The sequence below is a fragment of the Scophthalmus maximus genome, chromosome 18, assembly GCF_022379125.1.
Source record: "Scophthalmus maximus strain ysfricsl-2021 chromosome 18, ASM2237912v1, whole genome shotgun sequence".
Lineage (NCBI taxonomy): Eukaryota > Metazoa > Chordata > Actinopteri > Pleuronectiformes > Scophthalmidae > Scophthalmus > Scophthalmus maximus.
Window position 1 is genome coordinate 14913804 of NC_061532.1, and position 24761 is coordinate 14938564.

Below are 24761 nucleotides of genomic sequence, written 5' to 3' on the forward strand. Positions count from 1 at the left end.
CATGTCATTTAAAAGCAATATTTGTAAGTCTTTATTATGACTGTGTTTGAGGCCTTGTATGTTTGGTTACATTCGAGCCATGTGTTTAACATGCAGTATTAAATGTCACAGACTCCTAATATTCACTCTGTAAATTGTAGCATTGCACGGAAGGGCATCCTTTTAAAGTGGGCAGGTGGAATTCTTCAGCCCTGTTGGCTTGAGAGCACTTTGTACAGGTCTCTATCATACAAGCACTGCAGCTTACAGAAAGTCAGATTTTGTAGCTCTTAATGTGACGGGCAAAACAAGTGTTGACTTTCATGTTGGAGTTTGTGAACACACTTGTTCTGTGCAGGGTATTTACAAGATACAAACAAATAAACTAAAGCGGAAAAAATAAAAAAAAATGCCTGACACAAACTTTTCTCTCTATTTCAGATCCTGGATGTCTTGTGTTCCCTCTGTGTTTGTAATGGAGTGGCAGTGAGAGCCAATCAGAATCTGATCTGTGACAACCTTCTTCCCAAAAGGGACCTGCTGCTTCAGACTCGACTGGTCAATGATGTTCAGAGGTAAAGAACGAGAAAAGTGTTCATACAGCCTCTTGATGATCTTGAGATTCACCAGAAAATACCCTACCTGTACTAGCTTTCTCATCCTCCGTTTCCCCCTCCAGTATGAGACCAAATATCTTCCTTGGCGTGGCCGACGGCTCAGCTCAGTACAAGAAGTGGTATTTCGAGCTGGTGATCGACCAGGTTGACCACTTTGTCACTGGAGAGCCGACCCACCTGAGGGTGGGCTGGGCCAACACTAAAGGCTACGCTCCGTATCCTGGTGGAGGAGAGGGATGGGGAGGCAACGGCGTCGGGGATGACCTGTACTCCTACAGCTTTGATGGACTTCATCTTTGGTCAGGTAGGCATCTCGGCTTTTGTCCCCAAATATGTTGCCAGGAAATTTGTAAGATTTGAAATAAGGATCTCAAAAACTTTAAAATTGTAAACATTTTAGTTCTTTTTTAAGTTTCCTATCTCGCAAACCAACAAATAAAGTAAAAGTGTGACGTATTACTTTGGGATATAATTTGTCTATTTTACTTGTATATAACATTAACTGGTAAAACCTTTCCTTCTAATTTGCAATACTGCAGTAAAATAATATTCAAGTTAGTTATTGTGTACAGGTCAAAGAGAAAATCTTAAAAAGCTTTTTTAATTTTCTGGTTATTGAAAGACAAAGTCACAGAACTGACACTGATTAAAAATCCCATATACTTTGCTGTAACTTAGATGCAAGGCCTGTCATTGAAGGCCAGCTGACTCGAGATATGCAGGTATGTTGTCTGCCTGCTGAAGAGAAAATAAATAGTCAGTAGTATTTATTTGTATGGCCAACGGTCAGCTTGGTGCTTTTTAAATGTTAAATCCTTCTCTGCTCTCCCCCTAAAAGCATGAAACCTATTTAATCTCTTACCTTTTTTATATCTACAGTACAAAAAGACCCATCACCTCCCGTTTCCTGTTTCATTCCTTTTTAAAGCACCCATCACCCATCCCTGCCTTTTTCTCTCTTCGCTCATCACCCTGGCCTCCATTCGCAGTGACTTTGCTGTGGCTCTAAGAGCAATCCACCCTCCCTCTCTGTTTCTGCCCCGTGTTGTCTAGGCCGAATCCCGAGGGCTGTGGCCTCCATCAACATGCACCTGCTGAACTCGGACGATGTGGTCAGCTGCTGTCTGGATCTGGGCGCCCCCAGCATGTCCTTCAGGATCAACGGGCAGCCCGTCCAGGGCATGTTCGAGGACTTCAATACAGATGGATTCTTCTTCCCTGTCGTCAGCTTCTCTGCAGGTGTCAAGTAAGGCTCCGCATTTATAATTGTAAAATAAGCTGAGAATCGTTCCCACCAGAGATGCTTGTTTAAATTGTATTTGCTGAGGGAAATTTCATACTAGAGATGCAGTTACAGTTTGTAAGCCTTTTGAAGCTTAAGATATCAGGCGGGGATGTAGTATTAAATGAAATCTAAATGAATTGTCAAGTCAGTGATTATCATGAGGCAAAAAAAAGCTGTTATAACTTTAAACAGATTAATAATATCTGTGACAAAGGACAAAAGGATTTTGTGACACAAAGATTCATGTCAGCGTAACAAGGCAGATAATCCTTGCCTTTGGGTGGCTTTACCACAACACTGGTATTATGTAATGACAGAGGCGTACAAAGCTTTTTCTTCTAATGGTGAAAGTGCTGCTAAGTTAATTAATAAACTTAGTGAAAAAGGAACTCTTTAAAAACCCCACAGTGAAGTTAAAACTCAAAATATAAATATGCAATGTGACAGAATAATATATAACTTCTCATCTCAGGGTGCGTTTCTTGTTGGGCGGACGCCACGGAGATTTCAAGTTCCTGCCACCCGCTGGTTACTCTCCGTGCTACGAGGCGCTGTTGCCAAAAGAGAAAATGCATGTGGAGCCTGTGAAGGATTACAAAAGGGACCACGATGGGATCCGTAATCTGCTGGGAACCACCAAGTTCCTCTCTCAGGCCTCCTTCATCCCCACTCCTGTGGACACCACCCAGGTGAGGATAGTGCTGTATTTAAAATATTAAGAAAACTCACTTCTTGAATTGACTTAATAGACCCATCTGAAGAAATCTAAAAGTTACTATACAAGATTTAATTTTTTTAATGTGTCGTTACTAAATTCATAGTTTTAACATTTGACAGCCGACATTCACACTGATGCTGGTCGGCTGCTCTTCCTTCAGAGATGGTTTGAAAAGAAAAGAAATCTTGTAAATGTTTCAGCCATCAGGAGGTTTTAGGAATTTCTCATATTAGATTAATTCAGTTTGTGTTAAACACCTTTCTCATAGTGCTCCGTGCAGCAGGGACCATTAAGCACAGATCCAAAATAAGTGCATCAGTTTGACAAAACCAAAGTAATTCTACTATTCCTAGGAATACAACAATTGCATAGTCAGGAGAAAAAAAGCAGTTCTTATTTGTTGGCGCCTCTGGAATTTGTTTGTCATCCAACTGTACCATCTGTTTCCCCTCTCACGCTGCAGATTATTCTTCCCCCTCACCTGGACAACGTCCGGGACAAGCTGGCAGAAAACATCCACGAGCTGTGGGGGATGAACAAGATTGAACTGGGCTGGACCTATGGCAAGGTAACCCTGCTATCCAGCATTACGTTCAACACACAAAAACACGCTGGGTGTGATAAGTAACAGTGAGTGAGGTCAGCTGCAGCCTACTCGAGTAGAATGCAATTAAAAAGTTAATTGACTCATTCATATCGGTCCATTTGAACTACATGATGGTTAAGCTTTAATTTGCTCTGCTAGTTATATTTTTGTATATGTAAGATGAAAAAACGGAAAATTCAATGTACTTTTCAGGACTAGCTTGGCTTTTTTTCATTTTCCACACCTGTTGCCAGCATCTATTCACATACTGTGCCACACTGTATAGATGCTCAGATATGTAGTTTAGCGTTGGGATGTTTAACTGCAGTTTCTTTCCCATCCATGTAAAGACATTTCCCGTCTCAACTCCCTCACATCGTTTCACTGTCAGTGAGTCGCTCCTCCTGTTCACTGCAGAACTGGCAGACTGTTAGAAGTCTGATCACACACGCCGCCGCCTCTGTTATACTTTAGTGGTTATCACAGAATCATTTCCCACTGAGGCCGATGCCACAGCGGCCGTTTAGCAGGCTTAATGACTGTCCTATCCTTCAACAGAATGACATCTACATTAATTTAGAATAGGAGAAAACTTCACTAAGGGGAGGGGGGTTGACACAGGTCATATAGTTCATTAAGAACAACATTTAAGTGTGAAAAGGTTGCTTGGTATTTCATTTCGATGTAACAAGCCTCTATGGGCTCAAAGTGACATTGTACTGAATACAAGACAGGTGCGGATACATGGCAGACAGCTAAACACAATGAAGCCATACCCAATTTCATTATCATCCCAAATGCTTGGCTTTACTATATATTGGTCGAACCTTTTGAGCACCTCAGTTGTATTTAACCTTTTTCAGCATCATCAGAGAGAGAGAGAGAGAGAGGAAGTCACTGGCAGCTTCTTGTTAAGAGTCTGGGTGCAGCAGCACATTTCTCAGGCGGCGCCCTCACAGACACCTGAGCATCTTGCCACTGCGACTCTCTTCTCGTTCAGTTTCAAAAACAATAATCAACACATCCTTACTGAACATCACTGAGCCACACTTAATCATATTTATCTTCAATGGGGTGTGTTTCCCTTTAGCAGTTATATATACTGTATAGACAAGCTTATAAGTGAAAGAAAATGAGTCCAGTTGTTGTGAGAGGAGTCGTATGGTAACGACGACGACAATGACTGCTTTCTCTTCAGGTCCGTGATGACAACAAGAGGCAGCACCCTTGCCTCGTGGATTTTGCCAAGCTGCCTGAAACGGAAAGAAACTACAACCTGCAGATGTCCAGTGAAACGCTCAAGTAAGGTTCTGCAGTTTGCTAAATGAACCAATTACAAATTCATGGAATGTGCAGCCTCTCCCTGCTGAACGCTGCACAAAAGCAGACTAAGGCTGAAAATGAAAGCAGAACTCGCTGTGACTTGCATCTTCTGAGCAAAGTCCAGTATTCATTTTTTTTAAATCTCAAAGAAAGAGCCAACTAGTGAGTCATCTCACTGTAAAAACGTTTGGCTCGGTGAAGCGTCCTCCTTTTTTCAGCGAGTCTCATTCAGCTATGAGGTTTGTTAATTACAAAGTGCTCGGGCCCCAAAAGCCATAATTCCATTCGGCCAAGACCGACTGTGTTACTGCTACGTTTGGCTGAGATTTATCAGTGTCTAATGAGCTGTGTTAGAAATGTAGGAGTCTCTCAATGGATTTTGCTGGCGTAAGGCCGATACATTGTCATCCAACAGAGTGTAATGAGGCTCGAGTATCATATCCGTTATGTCTTTATCTCTCCCTCTGTTTCCATTTTTCTCTTTTTGTCATCAGGACCCTTTTGGCACTGGGATGCCACGTTGCCCAGGTCAATGTTCACGCTGAGGACGATCTGAAGAAAGTGAAACTTCCAAAAGAGTAAAACATGTTGCTATACATTTATTTTAAATAACAATTTTCCAGCTTGTGGCATATACCATCTTTTTGAAGCAACACAGATATTATGATGCTATGCCTTCATCTTTATCCTTTGATGTCGTCTTGTTATATCATCTAGCTACATGATGTCTAATGGATACAAGCCTGCGCCACTGGACCTCTCTGATGTGAAACTGACTGCAGGTCAGGAGGTTCTAGTTGATAAACTGGCCGAGAACGCACACAACGTGTGGGCCAAAGACAGAATTAAACAAGGATGGACCTATGGCATCCAGCAGGTAAAAGTTTTTTGAATCTAAAGTTTGATTAGATTCATTTCATTTCTCTTATTTGCACCTTAAATAATTGTCTATATTTTATTAACCCAATCCTTGTCTCGTCTTGTTATATTTTCCTTGTGTGGGTCAGGATTTGAAGAGCAGGCGTAATCCTCGCCTGGTGCCGTATGCTTTACTGGATGAACGCACAAAGAAATCAAACAGAGACAGTCTGAGAGAGGCCATCAGGACCGTGGTTGGATACGGTTATGACATCGACCCCCCAGACCAGGAGGGTGAGACCCAAACCCAAGTTTAATTTAATTTTGAACTAATAGAAATAATGTATTAAAATTATTAATTTACAGATGGATGTTACTTTTGGTTTGGCTTTTCATTATTCAGTATCTGCAAGTCCAGTTAGCATTGTGTGGATGTTGTTGTTCATTGGTGCACTAACTTCTCAACGCCTCAACATGAAGTGCAGATTCAGTGTCAATCCCAAACTGAATCGTCTTAGTAGTATATTAAAGTGCTATGTTAATTACAACAACCTTGTATAGAGATTTTCTTTTTAAGTATTTATGTCCCTTCACATTTAAAGCCCTATGTTTCCCTTTTTCCTCTTGGCCGCAGTTGTCCACTTGGTGGATGATCAGAGCATCGACACCATTCGCTTCTTCCGTGTGGAGCAGACATACGCAGTGAAAACCGGGAAGTGGTACTTTGAGTATGAGGCCCTGAGCGGAGGTGATATGAGGGTTGGCTGGGCCCGACCGGCCTGCAGACCCGACGTGGAGCTGGGAACAGACGACCAAGCCTTTGTTTTCGATGGATACAAGGTAATCCATATATGTCCTTGACACTTTGTAAGATGACTAACTACATTTTGGGAAATATTTTGAGTTCTGAATTTATAGTTTAGATTTAAAATGTCATGGAGAGAAAAGCTGCGTATCTATACTGATGCAACTGATCAATACTGATTCAAACAGTTACAGAAAAAGAAATGTAGTGCAGGAAGTTGTGCACTTAACATATTGATCGATATTTTTGAAAACTTGTATCATAAAATTATGTTATACTGATGCTTTTGCACCATTATCTTTTTTTTTCCCATAAGGGTCGTCGTATGCACGCAGGCAGCCGCTACTTTGGACAACCCTGGAAAACGGGCGACGTGGTCGGTTGCATGATCAACATGGAGGACAAATCCATGATTTTCACGCTGAACGGAGAGCTCCTGATCACCAACAAGGGCTCTGAACTTTGCTTCACTGACTTTGAAACGGAGGAGGGTGAGGGCTCTGTTTTCCAGTGAACTTTTGTGTTTATCTATTAATTTATTCTGTGCGTGTTTCCTCCACATTGTCTCCAGAGGTACAGTTGGGTTTGTTTGGCAGTTAGCATGAGGTCAAAAAATGAAAACTGTAAAAAATGCTAAATATTTTGTTCAATTTAATGAAGTCCATTGTGGCATTGGCCCATTACTCTGTAAATGAACTTTTAATTAAGAGTGCAGGGAAAAGTAAATCGAGAAAATCAAAGAATATCAATATTTTCTCATGTGTATATACAAAGATAAACAATGTTTGCTGTTCATTTCCTACTAAGTGGTAAATCTAGGAATGTCCTTCACCTCCTCCAGGTTTCATCCCTGTGTGCAGCCTGGGAATGTCACAGGTCGGCCGTATGAACCTGGGCAAGGACGCCAGCAGTTTTAAGTACTACACCATGTGTGGTCTCCAGGAAGGCTTTGAGCCCTTTGCCGTCAATATGAACAGAGACATCACCATGTGGTTCAGCAAGCGCCTGCCCACCTTTGTCAACATACCTGAGGACCACATGCATATTGAGGTAAAGAAGTTTTTCCATTTTAATTGGGTTTTTTTAAAATTAGGAATTCCACCGGTTGTTAAGGCTGAATATGTACAACATTATCTCAAGCATATGCTGGAGTCCTGCTTAGTGGTTAAGATGCATGCAAGTTCGTCTAAATGCTGCCCAAAGAGACATGCTTTCCCCACGGTCTGCTAGCTGTCGGTTCTGTTCCCTCGGTCTGGGTTTCCGTTCCTCACGCCTGATTTGATTCCTCAGGTGACGAGGATCGACGGAACGGTGGACAGTCCCCCCTGCCTCAAGGTCACCCACAAGACGTTCGGCACACAGAACAGCAACAACGACATGGTGTACTGTAGAATGAGCATGCCTGTCGAGTTCCATGCTGCAGACTCGTTTCTGGATGAATCGCTGAAACTCAGGTCAGACATCAGCGCTGCGGCGTACCAGCAGAGGCAGCGATGCAAGTAAAACTATAATTATGAAGGGGCTGCAGTGGAATCATTTTGTTGCTCTTAAACCCGCTGCTGTGTTTTTGTTTCTGCAGCCACACTCCAAAAGAAGACGGAACTGTTGACTATGGAAGCATCACAACTGTAAACCAACCCACATTTTCAAAGATACACATGAAAAAAATTGTTATCAATGGCTGTTCTCTGCTCAATAAGAGTAAACTACTGTCCTTTATTTTTTATTTATTTTTAAATGGCAGTACTACCACTCAGTGAGAGTGTTTGCTGGACAGGACCCTGCCTCAGTGTGGGTGGGCTGGGTCACACCAGACTATCACTACTACAGCAAGAACTTCGGCCTCGACAAGACGCGAACAGTCACCGTCACCCTGGGAGATGAGAGGGGCCGAGTCCACGAAAGGCAAGTTCCCTGTTTTCTTCATAACTGGAGTTTATGTGAAATTCAGAGAGGTGTGGTACATTTGTGGGAGTCAGCAGATTTGCTTCATCTGACAAAATTAGGGAATGTGCCATCGTAGAATGATGTAGGGAAGGTCATATAACATTGTTTAGGGCCACAGTGTGAATATTATTTTTGCACAGACCCCTTTGGACACTGAGATATTTGTTTTTTATTTAAGCATTTTTCTTGGGATACTTTTGTCTGTTCCCACAACACCTGTTCTATTCCCTTGCATTACTTTTTGTTTTGACTTGAAAAATGTTGAAACTTGAAAAGTGTGGTAAACTTCCAATGTTTCTATAAGGCATTAATTTGACCTTGGAATGACACTATCAAGACATAAAGACATAATGACCTGTTTTTTTCAGCTGGTTCCAAACCTCCCCCATTATTCAGGGGAATAAATGCACAGAGCCTCTGTGCGTAATAAAATGAATATGAATGAGGACGGAGCCACAAATCAACACAGATCGATGAACATGGCACATAATAATAATTAAAAAAATATTGAGCACAAGTTCTTTATTTATCTGTCGTCTTTGTTGCCCTGTGGGGTTTTACCATTCACGTAGATTTATTCTCTGCTGATTCTGCTGCAGTGTCCAGAGGAGTAACTGCTACATGGTGTGCGGAGCAGACGCTGTCGGCCCGTCGGCCTCCAGCCGCAACAACTCTGACCTGGAGATCGGCTGTCTGATTGACCTGGCCACTGGCCTTGTCTCCTTCACTGCCAACGGAAAGGAGCTGCCCACAACATATCAGGTAGATAAATATAACGGACCAACAACCTAAATATGTGCGTGTCATTTCGTATATCTACTGAGAGATGGCTCAGAGTTTGTGTTTTCTCAATCTATCTGAAAGAGCAAAAAGAAAAGATTGGGTTACTTCTTTGGGCACTCGACTCCGTAACTTTTGAGTGTTTTTTTGTTTTTATTCACTCTTTTGGAAAGGTGGCACTGTGATGTGTTTGTATTGTCTGCAGACACTGAGGAGATCTCTTTGCAAATAGGCAGCTAGGAAGTTTTATACGCCTAAATTCTAATTTGTTTTCAGTAACAGAGTCATAATAAACAGAAACATCTGCTCAGTAATGTTCGTCTCGCCTTACTGATGTCAGTTTTCTAACGCATCGTATTGAATACCTGACTAGACACTGAAGTCTTCTGTCAAGTCTTGTTCTGTATTTATCTCTGTCCCGTCTCATTTTCCCTCTTTGCTTCTTTTCACCATTTGATTTAGTTGTGTATTGGCATTTTTAAAAAGGAGCTTTTAGCCTGATGAAAAGCTTCTCGTCATGTTACTGTATCAAAGCACCGTTTTTTTTCTCTCTCTTTTTTTCTCTCTCTCTCTTGGTATTTATCTTTTTGATGGTTGTCATCAGTACACCAACTAATATTCATTGAACATCAGCTAATCCATGGAATTAGAGGTTAAAAGGCTTCTGAGAGTTTTTGAGTTTGAGAATCAAGACTTTTTTACATAGAATGACAATTATCGCCTGTTCCAGATTCCACTAACTGTGTTGCAGTGCTTGCAATTTTAATTCCTATCCTATGAATCTACTGCGAGTACATGATGTGGGTGACTAAGCTTTGTGTGTTTTCAGGTGGAGCCAAATACAAAGCTCTTCCCAGCTGTGTTCGTACGCCCCACCAGTGCAAACCTCTTCCAGTTTGAATTTGTCAAGATCCAGGTTTGTTTGTTTATTCACTTATCTAACACTGAACGGTTTATTGGTGTTGTGCTAAGTGGTTTTAAACTGAGTTTTAATCACTCTCTCTTGACTTAATACAATTACCATAGCCATACATTTCAGCTTCCTCACAGTGATTAATTACTCAGGATAATATGTAGAACAATTTTGCGTGGAGCTTCTTTTTTTTATGTCACTCAATCCTCATTAGTCACGCACTGGTTAGCAGACCCTCATTTAAACTCCCTGACCCATATAGGAGGTTTTCGTGATCATTAATTTATCATCAAGCTCCATCTCCCTCGGGAATAGCATTAGGTGGAATTAGGCTGTGATCAAAGTGCATGTTTTTTTAATATACAAACTACTTGGGATATGCATGGATAATAATTACCTCCACCTTAAAGTCTTATTTTTTTTGTCAGTAGGATTAGGCAAAAGTGCTGAACCGATCTGAACCCCGGGCATGAGTCAGTTTCTAATGATCTTCATCTTAATTATCTTGAATTTGGTCTATATTATGAGAAGCCTTTTTTCCATCTTTATAATTGCTAGACTGACTTGTGCAGGACTATTTGGCCTTGGCAGAGACAAGCGCTCTACTTTTTTCCATTCTAGTCGTGAATGAAATGTTTCTTATTCTGCTAAAACCTGGATCTTAAAGCACCACATTAATTACCAAGAGGTGTTTATTCCAACAAGTTGGAAGTTTTCCTTGTATTTATTTCCATGAATTAATATTATCTTTTCTCGACTCGCTCCTCGTTTCTCTCTGCTCCCAGGATGCCATGCCACTGTCATCCGCCATATTCAAGAGTGAGCACAGGAACCCGGTGCCCCAGTGCCCGCCGCGGCTGGATGTGCAGACCATCGTGGCCGTGCTGTGGGCGCGGATGCCAAACATCTTCCTCAGTGTGGAGACGGCCCGGGTCAGCGAGAGGCACGGCTGGGTGATCCAGTGTCTGGAGCCACTGCAGATGATGGCTGTTCACATCCCCGAGGAGAACAGGTTAGCTGAGATCTGAGCTTCTCATATACAAAGGCATAACTGTAAGATTCACCGGGCAGAATATGACGTTTGACTGGTTCTGTCCAACGTTGATTATACTGTGAGAAAAACAAAATGTTATCGGTCCACAATGTGGGATTCATGAGTGCAGCGCTGCTGCTGTTATGGTTATGATAAACAAGTGGTTTGGAGATCCCATGCTTATTACTAAATGAAAAGCACTCAACCTTGGTAATTAATCACATTACGCAACACAATCATTAAGGTGATTACTAGTCTCCATGGTGCTGGTACAGTAAGTGCAGTGTTGCCATCATTAATATCCTGTAAACTCTCTAGATGCTTTTAGATGAAATCTGACCTGTACCTGTGATGTTTTTTTATGTAATTTGTTCGTGGTCTGGTTATATGCTTTAATTAGTTAATGACTTAAAAAATGTATTGTTGTAAAGATTAAGTGATTATTTCTATTTCAACTTTGATAAGTAGATTTATTTTAATTTTTTTGTTGCTTAGAGGTGAGCACTATGACATTTTCTATTGTTACATAAGTAATCATATACTGTAATATCAACATGTATCATGAAATTGTACATTATATAGAGGTTTAAATTGAGTTGACTCCAGATTGTATGACCCCTTGCTTCTTCCATCCTCCTTCTCTTGCCGTGTCTTTCCTCCAGGTGTCTGGACATCCTGGAGTTGTCTGAGCATGATGACCTGAAGAAGTTCCATTACCACACGCTGAAGCTGTACTGTGCCCTCTGTGCCCTCGGAAACACCCGTGTGGCTCACGCCCTCTGCAGCCACATGGATCAGTCACAGCTCCTCTACACCATCGACAACCAGTACCTCTCTGGCATGTTGAGAGAGGGATTCTATAACGTCCTCATCAGGTGCGTAAGCTTTTTTTATTTTATTTTTTTGTCATGTCATTTTTGTCTTATTTGCAGACATTTCACTTACAGAGGAGTGGAAATTGAAAAAATGAATAAATAAACACAGTCATCAGTAATTAAAAAAGTAAAGTTTACAATTCTGAAAGTGTTAAAATTCGACCACCTCCACATTCATGCTCAGAGATGAAGGCTGGGAAAAATTTTTGCACATCCCATAATCTAATGATAATATATGATAGTCACCTCCATCACCATTACTGTTAAAGTGATGGAGCGGAACACAGGACCACAAAATAAATTTGTCATATAAATCTTGATAATCGCCTCTGTGATGTATTTGTGTTGCTTGCACACATCCAGTGAAATGAAATCTCTGGAATTTTTAAATGAATCATAGAAGGACATAATTGGGATCAATCATACCTTATGAATGTCATCTGGTGCTTTGAATACTAAGTGCGTCCCTCCATTATCTCTGATAATGCAGTTTTAAGTGGAGAATGATAATATCCCCGGGTGGAGAGTTACGTTTTTAAAATTGTGATGATGGGCCACAAAGTATTGAAGTAAGTAAGAGAACTCAGAGCATCATAAGTGAGGTAATCGGTGAGTCATGCCTATTGATTACAATCCTGTGAATTCCCACACATATATTGTTGTAATTTTGTGATGTTTGGCCACAGAAATCTGCACATTTACTTTTTAAGCTATTTCCTAATGTATCTATGAATGTATAATAGCAAAGGACACAAGACAAATGTGACAATATAAGCGATTCTTCTTCGTTGCCAGCATCCATCTTGAGACAGCGAAGGAGGCTCGCCTAATGATGAATAACGAGTTCATCATCCCTGTGACGGAGGAGACACGCTCCATCAAACTGTTCCCAGATGAGTCTAAGCGGCACTCGCTGCCCGGCGTGGGCCTGAGCACCTCCCTCACGCCTCGGGTCAACTTCTCCCCAGTCGGCATCATCAACACACAACGCCACCAGTACCTCCAAAGCCCCCAGATCCCTCTTGGCATCCTGAAAGAGAAGGCCATCAGCATGCTCACCGAGGCTGTGCAGGGCGGCGGCCTACACATCCGAGACCCAGTGGGTGGAAGCGTCAAGTACCAGTTCGTCCCGATCCTGAAGCTGATTGGAACGCTGTTAATCATGGGAGTCCTAACCAGCGAGGAAGTGAGGCTGATTCTCCTCCTGATTGACCCCAACGTGTTTGGAGAGGACAAGGAGGGTGAGGAGGGGAAGGCAGACGATGTGGCAGGGGAGAAGGAGGAAGTGAGCAAGAATGAGGAGAAGGCCGTGGAGGCGGGAGAAGAGGAGACCAAGGAGAGTAAACCAACGGCTAAAGGTCTGCTGGAGAAGTCACTGCCCGAGTCTGTCAAACGCCAGGTGATTCAAAATCATCCTGAAAATCATCCTTTTTTTGGGGGGGGGGGGTTAAAACATGACACTGAAAGTAGTCAAATAGAATTACAAAGTCCATGAATTATTTGACAAGGTTTTAATTAAATTTGATTTGGTACACTAGTCCCTTATTTGTCAGTGGTTCTGAGCTATTAGGAAGAGACGACTGCAAAGAAAGGCAGTGAGTGAATACTAGTTTAGCTGTTAATGGCAAAATGATCAGTCGCTCAAAAAACCACATCAAATAATACAAACGGAGAAAAAGAGAAACGGTTGAATTCCACATTGGTTTAACGTTCCTGCTGAGTTCATCTCTCTGAATGGGTTTTCGTGAATAGGTTTTTGTTCTTTTCAGATGTGTGAGCTGCTGCACTACTTCTGTGACTGCGAGCTGAAGCACCGCATCGAGGCCATTGCCTCGTTCTCCGACAGCTACGTGTCGAAGCTGCAGTACAATCAGAAGTTCCGTTACAATGAGCTGATGCTGGCGTTCAACATGTCCGCTGCCGTCACCGCCAAGAAGACCAAAGAGTTCCGCTCTCCGCCACATGAGCAGGTACAATTCTTTACCTCCTGTTTGAAATGTAATTTATGTTTAACCTGTTTAAGGTTTTATAATGGGAAAACCCCCAGATTGGGCCTTGGGGTGATAAAATGAAAAATCTATGTCTATGACTGGAACAGAGTAAGCACACCCTAAACCCAGGGTTTTATAGTTTTAGTAGTAGCTGCTTTCTAGAGTAGAGAATATGTATAAAAGAGTGCTGTTTTTGTCAAATTTAAGTAATTTTACAGTTCAAGATGCATACACCAGTTTACTGGTCAGCCTTTGAATTGTTTGCAAGGTTCGGTGCAGGTTGAAAGAGAGACAGAAAATTTAAAAGCAAACGTGAACAAAAGAGCAAAGTAAGCCAGAGCATGCAGTTGGATGCTGCTAGAAAACTTGAATCAAACCAGCAGACAGCCGTCTGTTCCATGTGAAGCATTCAGACCAAAGTATCCCTGGAGGTTTAACTCACTTTCACAGCAGATGCTGAAATAATTGGCCCCTTTTCTCCGAAGAGGTCAGACTCGGGTGTCTTTGTGCCGTGCCATTTGGGCAACTGTCAGTCCAGGGACGGACAGGAGAGACTGTGTAACCCTCTTTGTTCTATTTGGATCCACATTAGCAGTTACTCTGGTAACAAATAATGTCACCTTCAAAAAATAACAGTAATTTTGCAGACGCTTAAGCATTATTTATAGCCTTAACATTAACGGTGTAAAAAATCAACTCGTCAGCTCTCTGTGGTGTCACTGTTTCTAAATAAACTCAAACCTAGTTTGGAATTTTTGTGCCACTCTACTTGACAGCTGACATAAACCCTGACAAGGATATACAGTGTCTTCAAAAAGGTAATATCCGCAGATGTATTGACCTGGTTGAATTATCAGTCTAACTTTGCTATTATGTCATGTGTATGCACTGCAAAAACATTTCTGTTTGATGGTAATAATAAAAAAGTTTTCAAAATCAATGGATACCAACTCTTTGAGACTGTGAAGTATCAGATCTTACTGGTCATTCCCTCAATATAGAACAAACTAAAGCTTATAAACAGCCCTTCCTTCCACCACATGCCTTCAGTGTTTCTCTGGCTCAGTGTGTAATACACTCAGTCTGCTCGGGGATCAGATTGTTGTATCTAATGAGCAACCTCCACATAACACTCTTTTTTTCTTTTTAGTTTGTCTCAGAGCCAAACTAGAGAGATGAAAAGAGGTACAGCAGTATTCTTTGTGCCAGTTTCGGCTTGTGTTCAGATCACTTGTTTATTTGGCAAGTGGCGCTCTTGCAAACAAACACCGCAGCAATCTGCGATGTGCATGAAGTCTTGCGAGTAGGCAGCTGCACTCCCTGAAAAATAAGTGGTAATGGTCAGCAGCCGGTGAATACTGTAGGCAACATTCTCCGAGATTGCTGTGTTCCTCCCATGGTTTATTAAAAAACAGTGACGGAAATAGACACCGGAGTAGCCTGAACTGGACATTGAATTTTCTTAGACTGAGGAAGCATCTCATCTATATTTAGTGATTTATAGTTGGCTTCTGACACAAAATGGAATTGCGACTGTCTAGAATACTCGGTCATAATTTTGCTTTCGTCCTTTTGCATATTTGTGAAAAAGAATGATTCTTCCTTCATTCTTTTCTCTTCTCCCTTGTGCTTTCTAAAAAGATTTCTTGTTTTGTTTTTATTCCCTTCCCGACTCTCTGCTCTTCTAATCTTACTGATTTTCTGTTCCCTGCAGATCAACATTCTGTTGAATTTCAGTGCAGGTGAGGACTGCCCCTGTCCCGAAGAGATCCAGGAAGAACTCAACTCCTTCCATGAAGAATTGCGACTGCACTGTGGTACAAATATTTTTTTTATTTGTGTTTAGAAATGATGATGCTTTCAATTGCAGGCCAAATAATAGTACCTACTCAGCACCTATGTGTTTCCTCTTGTCCTTGGACAAAAAGCAACAACAAAGCAATAGTTTTTGCATGGATTCTTCCAGTCACAGTGACTATGGCCTGATCTGGTATCAAAAATATTAAAATTCAATAAACTGGTTCCTAGACTTACTACACTTTGCCCCTTTTGATATAGTGTAACTTGAAGACCAGTACCTCTCACTGTAAACACTTGATACAAAATGTTGAAATTTTGAGCGTCTTGCAGGAATTCCAGTGGAGGAGGGAGAGGGAGAGCAGGACACGTCGATAAAAGGCCGTCTCCTTGCTCTGGTTTACAAGATCAAGGGTCCACCTCAGAAGACAGAGGAGGAACCGGCAGAGACGGAACAGGCTGCTCCCAGTAAGTTTGTTTGTTGTTTTTTTTTAAACAAAAGAGAAAAAAACGTCCTGATCCCTAGAAGCTTGCTTAGGGGTTGGTAGAAAGGATCTGTTTCTTTTAAGTTGTAACTTGCAAGAGAAAATCCCAAATGAGGGTTTTACATGTCGCAGAGAAAGATGAATATGTCCACTATTTTACTAATCTCTCAACGGCTTTAGTTGAACAGAGAATGACATAGGTTCATTGTCAAACCATGTTTAACGTGTTGAAAAAGGAATGGTAAAAATCACAATGAACTCAATCGTGGCCAAGTTTCAAATGATGAGCTAAACATCATATCACATTTATGTCGAGGTAATTCCTGTGGTACAAAAGCTCAGGCATCAGACTGCTCTGGATGCTAGCTTAGGTCAGCTTGTCACGTCTTTTGAAAATAATTTGCTAAAGCACAGCTCTACTTGAACAGTATTCTAGTTTTCCACAAGGAGCTTCTTCAGTTCTCACTAAGATGTGGTTGTGTGTGCAGTGCTCGTTGGACTGTTTCAATGACAACATTTTCAACGACTGTCATTGACACAGTCCAACGAGCACTGCCCACACTTCACCACATCTCAGTAAGAACTGAAGAAGCTTCTTCGCTCTGAGGTGAAACGTGTTTAACAATCTACAACCAAGTCCAGTTGCTCCTGAAAAGACCATAACAAGCATTGTTACATTTCTGTTTCCCAACCTAAAGTTAAGTACAAAATTCTTCCTCATTAATCGTGTACAACATCCGACACTGTCTGGTTAGTTCTTTGCTTTGGTCTGAGGTCAGTGGCTTCAATATTCTTTTCGATGTCCTTTGCCGAAAGCACGGTTATGTTCTGTAACAAATGAAAGGAGACTAATGTACAGCCTCTGCAAGACTGTCCGCTATAAATTTGAATGCCTCACTCCAGCCCCCCACACCTAGCCTGCATTATTGAAAAGCTTTATAAGTAGACAGGTGATTCATGATGACACTGATATGACATGTATGCCCTTTATACATCATATTAAGATCATCATAGAGTTGGTTTATTATTCATATGTGAGGAAATAAGCTGCTTTTCTTTCATATATTGAAGGGGCAGTAAGTGATTCTAAAGCAATACAGGTTTTGGAAAAAACTGAGAATTTTTCCTCACTGTCAATAATCTAATGATATGATAATAGTAAAAAAGTCACAGGGGAATTTTTTCTACATTTAATTTAAAGGCCTGAGTTCCATTTTTTGTTATAATACATACTTTAACCAGTACAATGTAGGACATTTACTTGTGATGGATGTTACGGTTGTGTAACTGATAAAATTGTGAAATACCATATACCAGGATACTGTTATACCATGAAACCATGATGTTTTCTGAGACCGTTATCATACTATAAACAATATCCTGTTACAGGTATAGGACTATTTGATGTAAACTATTTGATGTACATAATAATATTGTTATCATTTGGAGAGGTGCAGCAATAAGCTACAACCCTCATTAGTCACTGCACATCACTGGGTTCCTTTGTAGTGCCTTGTTTTATTGTTGCTTGTCATCCGTAAGATTAAAATTTGATGAGAGCTTTTTGAAATTAAATTTCAAATGATCGCACAGATTTACAGCTTCCAAACAACACCTCCCCTCCTGGGTTGCAGTTTAATTTTAATCTAACTACATAACTGTCTTGTATTGCTATAAATGTTGGTAAAATGCATGAGGTAGTTCCATGTTATTCCTCTTTTTTTGAGAGCCTGGGCCAACAGCTGATTGTCAACAGTCCTTGGAAACAGTTTTTTGGGAGTTTAATTTTGCAGAGGAGAACAAAAGGTGATTTTTAATGCATCGCATTTGTCAGTCCTGGTCTTATGTAATGCTTAATGTGTTTGTCTCATCTGGTTGAAATTTTCCTTTGAGTTATTATGAGAAAAGGAGATTTTTCTTCCAGTTTGGCACTAATGAATAACCCGTCTGTCAGATCTGTGTGTGGTAGGATGAAGAATTGCTGACACTAAAGTAATCAAATACACACAGGAACGCTCTTGGTAGTGTTGTGCCACCATTAGCCTTTGAGAGCAAAGCAGCACAGATTTTCTACCTCTGTAAAATGTTTGACTGTGTTCCCGTTTCCAGCCAACCTGAAGGAGCTCATCTCACAGACCATAACCAGCTGGGCCCAGGAGTCTCACATCCAGGACCCAGAGCTGGTCAGAGTGATGTTCAGCCTGCTGAGGCGGCAGTATGACGGCATCGGGGAATTGCTCCGGGCCATGAAGAAATCCTACACCATCAGTGCTGCATCCGTGCAGGATGCCATCACCCTGTTGGCATCTTTGGGTCAAATCAGGTCTCTGCTGTCAGTGCGTATGGGCAAAGAGGAGGAAAAACTCATGATTGATGGACTCGGGTAAGAAAATGTCTTACAACAGATGCAGTGACTTTGTTTTCTTTAAGTTGTTTAAGGCAATGTAAATGCTTATGTAAAATATGTTTGCTCAAAGTTATCAATCATACATTTTTCCAGCGACATCATGAACAACAAGGTTTTCTACCAACACCCCAACCTGATGAGAGTGCTGGGCATGCATGAGACTGTCATGGAGGTCATGGTCAATGTGCTGGGAGGAGACAAGTCACAGGTAAGTGTGTCACTTCGACAACACATCCTACCTCTGCAAACTTTCACACTGAAGGTAGGGACGCACCAACGCGGGCGGTAGTTTGTATACCTCATTCAGAAAAAGAATGGCTCATATTTTGTTTTTTAATTGTTGCCAGGGGATATTTTAGTTTGAGTTTCTAAGTGTCTACTTTTATTCCAGCACACATTTTACATTTGTGTTTTAATTTGATCATCCACAGGAGATTGCCTTCCCCAAGATGGTGGCCAGCTGTTGCCGTTTCTTGTGCTACTTCTGTCGCATCAGTCGCCAAAACCAGAAAGCCATGTTCGACCACCTGAGCTACCTGCTGGAGAACAGCAGCGTTGGACTGGGTATAATTAGATACATTCACTAAATGAGATGGTTTTCCCTCCTGGTAACTTTTATTTTCCTGTTACATTGTGAAAGAGGAAGACAGGTTTAAAAAAAAAAATATGTATAAATATGATAAGCAGAAGAAGCTGAAAGAAAAAAAGTTGACATACTGGCTTTTCGGAAGGGAAGGTGAGATACTGAGAAAAAACCTGGAGAGGTGTAGTGTAAGAGAGAAATATTCAGGGTAGTATTTATAGGGATACATGGAAATTTTGAAATTCCTCCACGTATTTGCCAGACTGTTGGAAATGAAAAATTGCCGTCTTGCTGCTCTGAAAACAATGCAAAATGAAACCAGTAGGTGCCACTTGCTGGAAGTTTTCAGCTAATTAAAGTGCAGACGCAAACTTTGGCACAGTATGAAAAATGGCTGGCGAGAAAAAAAATAACAGGCTGTTATTCAAAATACCAGAGTATCAGTCTAAGAATAAAAGTGTAAAAGGAGGCGGCAGCAGATGGAGGGAGATGAACGGCAGTGAAGGAGGGAGGACAATCGGGGGAGGGAGTATTTTGTCATTCAAGGAAGGACTGATGAGTCACCGGGGTCTGGGTGCTGCTGCTGCTGTAAACTAAAGCTCCTGCCTGTCGAAGAGGAGAGGGTCACATGGTCTGCAGAGGACAGATGAATGCAACTTATATGATGCATTTGATATTTGCTTACTCATGAGTCATTTTTTTACCTTGAATGTGTTGGGAGATGTGCCGTGTGTTTTCTGTGGGTAAATTTCATATTGGTGCTAATCGCCCCAAATGATAATAATAATAATTTGGAAACACAAGCGATTAATGATAATTTGTTAAACTAAACTGCTCTGCAACACTGTGGACAATTATTATGAGAGTAGGTGCCCCCTGGGAATGTTACCATTCATGTGGAGAGGGAGTGTTTTGTGCACATTAAGTCACACATTTTTTTAAATAAACTAATATACAAGGCTGTCATTTTTTAGCCTTTGTTTAAAGATCACCTGGTTTATCAACACTTAAAAACTGCTTTTCTGCGATGATGAACAGAGAGAGGTTAGAGAGTATCAGCGTTGCATATGCAGATACACTGCCCCCTGTTGTTTAGAATTAAATGCCTTTTGACTTTTCTGGTTTCACTGTTTGTGTGTCTTTAGCCTCTGAAGCTATGCGGGGCTCCACTCCGCTGGATGTCGCAGCGTCTTCAGTGATGGATAACAACGGCCTGGCTCTGGCCCTGGAGGAGCCCGATCTGGAGAAGGTTCATTACTTGTGCACTAAAGCAGAAGCACGGCAGTGAATAACATCACTCACAGCTGCTAAATGACTGAATAAACAGACATGGAGTAAAACTACAAACTAATTGACTCTTGAATCCACTTTGTTCAAACTAGGTTTGAATTACAAAGAACAAAAATATTAGCACATATTTGCTTAGCAGAAATCTGCAATGTGAGCAGTAGGCTTTTTTATAGTGTGCCATTGAAATACCCAAACAGAACTTTGTGTTTGTGTCTGAAGGTGGTGACATACCTGGCAGGTTGTGGTCTTCAGAGCTGTGCTATGTTGGTTGCCAAGGGATACCCAGACCTCGGCTGGAACCCCATAGAGGGCGAGCGTTACCTGTCCTTCCTGAGGTTCGTTGTCTTCTGCAACGGTATGTGGACTTTCATACTGATTATGTGGAGTTGATTCATTTTAATACATTTTGTCTTTTAAAGCTATCTCGTGAACTTCTTGTTCATTAGTGGCGCTCGAGAGTGGTCTCACTGAACAGGTCCATCTTTTGTTTCCATGGCATTCTGTGTCTAGGACAGCAGGAATCAATGTTAGCCATGTGACAGCAAAGATGAGAAAGTTTCACATCAAGGTTGTGTGTATGGGGCAGTGCATGCATTCAACATTTTTATTTATCTCTTAAAGAAAACATGCTACAGTATTTGTTTTACCTGCAAGGGTAAGATTAGTAAGACTCTCCCTGAATAAAGATATAAAATAGTCCATGTCCAGGATGTACTACAATGTATAATTTTATCTTCACTTAATGAATGCCCATCTGTCTTCCTTCTGTATTTGTATACCAGGTGAAAGTGTGGAGGAAAATGCCAATGTGGTGGTAAAGCTGCTGATCAGACGCCCGGAGTGTTTCGGCCCCGCCCTGAGGGGAGAGGGAGGCCAGGGTCTGCTGGCTGCCATGAAGGAGGCCATTAAGATCTCTGATGATCCTGCCCTGGACCTGCCAAAGACCCCTGCTGTAGTCACTACTGGGTAGGAATCCATACCAGTTTCTCACATATCTTTGCTCCCAGCAGGGTTAAAAAAAAAAAATCCTCCAAGATCATCATGAGATATAAAAAAAAACAACCTTTGGGCCTTTTCCTGCACCCGGCTTGGTAATTCACCCATTGGAATAAGTCTTAAAAACTGAATTTGAGACATTTTAATTGCATTTTAAGACACAAGTTTAACTTTAACTAAGGATACACAGGTAGCGAAGCTTGAACATTGATCTTGGGATGTGGCCAGCTTGTAGAAGGTGGTGGTGCATACATTATTATGCAAAGAATTTTAATACGCTGGCTGCATTTCAATGGGGGAAGGATATAAGTGCCTGAAGTGACAAGAGAAATTGGGAAGCTGATCCAAATCAATATGTGTATCATGGTGGCTTTCAAGGAGATCATGTATTTACCCAAAAGACATTGTTATAAATGTTCACAATATTGGCCAACTACAACTCCTCTTGTTTCTAGTTCATTTTTAAATTACACATATTAGTATATATGCAGTATTCAACAAAAGTATTCATCACAATTACAGATACATTTTTGTGTCCGTGTCTCAGGTCTGGTGAAGAAGAAGGAGAAATTATCCACATGGGCAACGCCATCATGTCCTTCTACTCGGCTCTTATTGATCTGCTGGGACGTTGCGCTCCAGAGATGCATGTGAGCTGAGGAATACATTGGACTACCCAATTTGTTTTCAGCTTGTACAGACTTACTCTTATGTAATCACACCTTACATTAACCAGTGAATATGTCTCTTTGTCTCTGTTTTCATCTGTTACAGCTTATCAATGCTGGTAAAGGTGAGGCGCTGCGTATCAGAGCCATCCTGCGTTCTCTGGTTCCCACTACAGACCTGGTGGGCATCATCAGCATCCCCCTCAAAATGCCTGTGGTTAATAAAGGTATCGTCTTTTAACGGCTCCTGTTTTCTTCATGTGCTACCTGAAGTCATGCATGCAAACGTTGATGTTTGAGCAGCAGATAAAAATAAATGAAATGGATCCAGGCAGGGCAACAAAAACAAGCAGGGTGCTCCGGGTACTGGGGGGAAAAAAACTTCTTCAAGCTGCCAAAAGTGAGACAGAAAATCATACAGCTGAGACAGAAAAAATGTTTGGTCTGGATTCAAAGAAGCTGTGCTCAAACAGTCCTCGGATAAAACATTTGAATTAAACAAACACAAGCCTAGATATTTTCTGCTGCCTGCCAAACCAAAATGCCACATTACTTTACATAGTCTTGAAATTTTGAAAAAATGTGATTCTCCTGTCACAGTGTAACGCTGCCAGATCAAAGCAAAAACAATACTTTGTGGAATCACCTCGGCTCTGCCATATTGATGAAAATCATGTCAACTGCCCAGTTTGTGCTTTGCCTCAAAATGTGTAATTATCATCTCGTCTCAAAGTTTTCTTTATAACATTTTCTAATAATAAAAAAAAGCAAGCTGTGTTAAATGGATTTTGTTTTTTACCAAAATTCTCCACAGTTTGCTGGAATTAATTTTACCTCAGATAAACCCCTAAAGCCAATCTCCTATGTCTCTACTTCTGTTCATAAATCATATATTATTCAATGCTGTATTTAAAGATTAACTTTTGTTTGTTTCGTTCTTTTGTTTCCATTTGTCCCTCTTTCCCTTGTTCCTCATGAAGTCTACTGCTGAGAATACTTTTCTTGCAAGCACATTTGTTTTTTCCATTCCTACAAAACAAAATCTATTTTACAATGCGTATATTCTGATAATATGTTTGAACCTGAAACCTTTTAAATGTATTTAAACCTTCAGATGGCACAGTGACAGAGCCAGACATGTCGGCCTGTTTCTGTCCGGACCACAAGGCCCCCATGGTGCTCTTCCTCGACCGAGTGTACGGCATCGAGGACCAGAGCTTCCTGCTCCAGATGTTGGAGGTTGGCTTCCTGCCTGACCTGCGAGCCTCAGCATCTCTGGATACGGTGAGTCCTGAAAAACCTTCTTCACATATCCCTAACTGTCCTTCACCTTCAACCCCCATTTTGTTATACAGTAGCTTCCAAAACATTTGTGTCCGTTTAGCTGCTGTCAAGTGTAATATCTTCATAATTGTTTTCTATCGCTATTATATTTCTGACTGTTTATGTCATTTAGTAACCATTTCGGTGCACACAGTTAAGTTTAGGTTTCTACTTTGCTCATTAGAAGTGTGACAAGCAAATAATCTCAGGAAACACGAACATTGATCGATCCCTTCTACAATCAGAATAAAGTCTTGTCGTGTCTCAGAACTGGCAGAAAAACATTAACAGAAACATTAAACATCTGCTCATCCTCATGAGCCTGAGTAATGTGATTAGTATTTTTCCAGAGGAAAAGTTGTAATTGTTCATATAAAATATCGACCAAATTAATTAATTTTCTTAAACTTTATTCATATGGCACTTTTCTTCACAAAATTAAAAAGTGATTAACAGGATGAAAAAATTAAAGGAAAAGTAATCAAAACAAGAAAGAGAGAGGTCCTAAATCAGAGGAGAATAGAAAAAGGTTTTAAAGAACAGATTCAAAAGATGGTATTTAAAAGATTTTTATTAAGGATGTTGACTGTCTGATCTCAATAGTTAAACTGTCCCACACTTCGGGGGTTTAACTAGGCCCGGTCACATTCAGTCACCACCCGTGATGTGGGAATAACCAGCAGATCCAGCATTATACTAATTTTGACACGTGGACATTGCCTGTACATCCTTCAGCTACATGTGTTGTCTTCCGTCCCGCAGGAGGTGTTGAGCACCACTGAGACAGCGTTGGCCATGAACAGATACATCGGCTCGGCTCTGCTGCCTCTGCTGACCCGCTGCGCCGCGCTCTTTGCCAGCACAGAGCACTACGCTCAGCTGATCGACTCCACGCTGCAGACCATCTACCGGCTGTCCAAAGGCCGCTCGCTCACCAAAGCCCAAAGGGACGCCATCGAGGACTGTCTGCTGGCCATCTGCAAGTAAGACCTGTTGAGCTTTGTCTAGACTCAGCAGAGTGAAGATATGAGAGGGGCTAACCTTAGTGGCTTTAGTGTGTTCCGCTTGCTAGAGCACGTAGCTCTCTTAACCTGGAATCACAGACTACAGGAAACAGTTATTTGTAGTATGTGGATGAAGGTCAAAATTACTTATATTTTAATCCACCTTTTGTGCAAGTTTAGACTCCAATAAGCTGCATATCTTACACAGTAACAACAAATTTGTTTTCTAGGAATTCATATTCTTTCCTATTTAATGTGTTTTCATCTATACATTAGGTCTCCATTTAAATCTTTTAGATTATGTTTTATCTATGATATCTAGATAATTAGACACTGCATTCTTTTGTCGAAATAATATCTCTTCTCCAACCATTTCAAAGGCACCTGCGTCCCTCCATGATGCAGCAGCTGCTTAGACGGCTGGTGTTTGATGTTCCCATGCTCACTGAATACTGCAAGATACCTCTGCGGGTGAGACGCAGGGCACAGTTCCTTGTC

General features: G+C 41.2%; 1 protein-coding gene across 5 annotated transcripts in view; it reads left to right on the forward strand.

Moving 5' to 3' along the window:
• The window catches only part of ryr3 (ryanodine receptor 3), a 91564-nt gene that overhangs the window by 36840 nt on the left and 29963 nt on the right, over window positions 1–24761 (forward strand). For all 5 annotated transcript variants that reach the window (XM_047328890.1, XM_035616756.2, XM_047328888.1 and 2 more), the window contains 34 exons: window positions 421–554; window positions 659–900; window positions 1650–1842; window positions 2354–2570; window positions 3063–3167; window positions 4384–4487; window positions 5003–5086; window positions 5226–5385; window positions 5516–5660; window positions 6001–6206; window positions 6488–6662; window positions 7013–7221; window positions 7462–7625; window positions 7751–7799; window positions 7916–8076; window positions 8718–8880; window positions 9728–9814; window positions 10597–10823; window positions 11507–11719; window positions 12515–13118; window positions 13489–13689; window positions 15425–15527; window positions 15841–15975; window positions 18102–18375; window positions 18493–18607; window positions 18831–18963; window positions 20128–20231; window positions 20492–20627; window positions 21055–21238; window positions 21816–21918; window positions 22043–22163; window positions 23051–23220; window positions 24022–24242; window positions 24644–24734. In XM_047328890.1, the coding sequence (XP_047184846.1) occupies window positions 421–554; window positions 659–900; window positions 1650–1842; window positions 2354–2570; window positions 3063–3167; window positions 4384–4487; window positions 5003–5086; window positions 5226–5385; window positions 5516–5660; window positions 6001–6206; window positions 6488–6662; window positions 7013–7221; window positions 7462–7625; window positions 7751–7799; window positions 7916–8076; window positions 8718–8880; window positions 9728–9814; window positions 10597–10823; window positions 11507–11719; window positions 12515–13118; window positions 13489–13689; window positions 15425–15527; window positions 15841–15975; window positions 18102–18375; window positions 18493–18607; window positions 18831–18963; window positions 20128–20231; window positions 20492–20627; window positions 21055–21238; window positions 21816–21918; window positions 22043–22163; window positions 23051–23220; window positions 24022–24242; window positions 24644–24734 (5733 nt within the window). The remainder of the gene's footprint in view (window positions 1–420; window positions 555–658; window positions 901–1649; window positions 1843–2353; window positions 2571–3062; window positions 3168–4383; window positions 4488–5002; window positions 5087–5225; window positions 5386–5515; window positions 5661–6000; window positions 6207–6487; window positions 6663–7012; window positions 7222–7461; window positions 7626–7750; window positions 7800–7915; window positions 8077–8717; window positions 8881–9727; window positions 9815–10596; window positions 10824–11506; window positions 11720–12514; window positions 13119–13488; window positions 13690–15424; window positions 15528–15840; window positions 15976–18101; window positions 18376–18492; window positions 18608–18830; window positions 18964–20127; window positions 20232–20491; window positions 20628–21054; window positions 21239–21815; window positions 21919–22042; window positions 22164–23050; window positions 23221–24021; window positions 24243–24643; window positions 24735–24761) is intronic.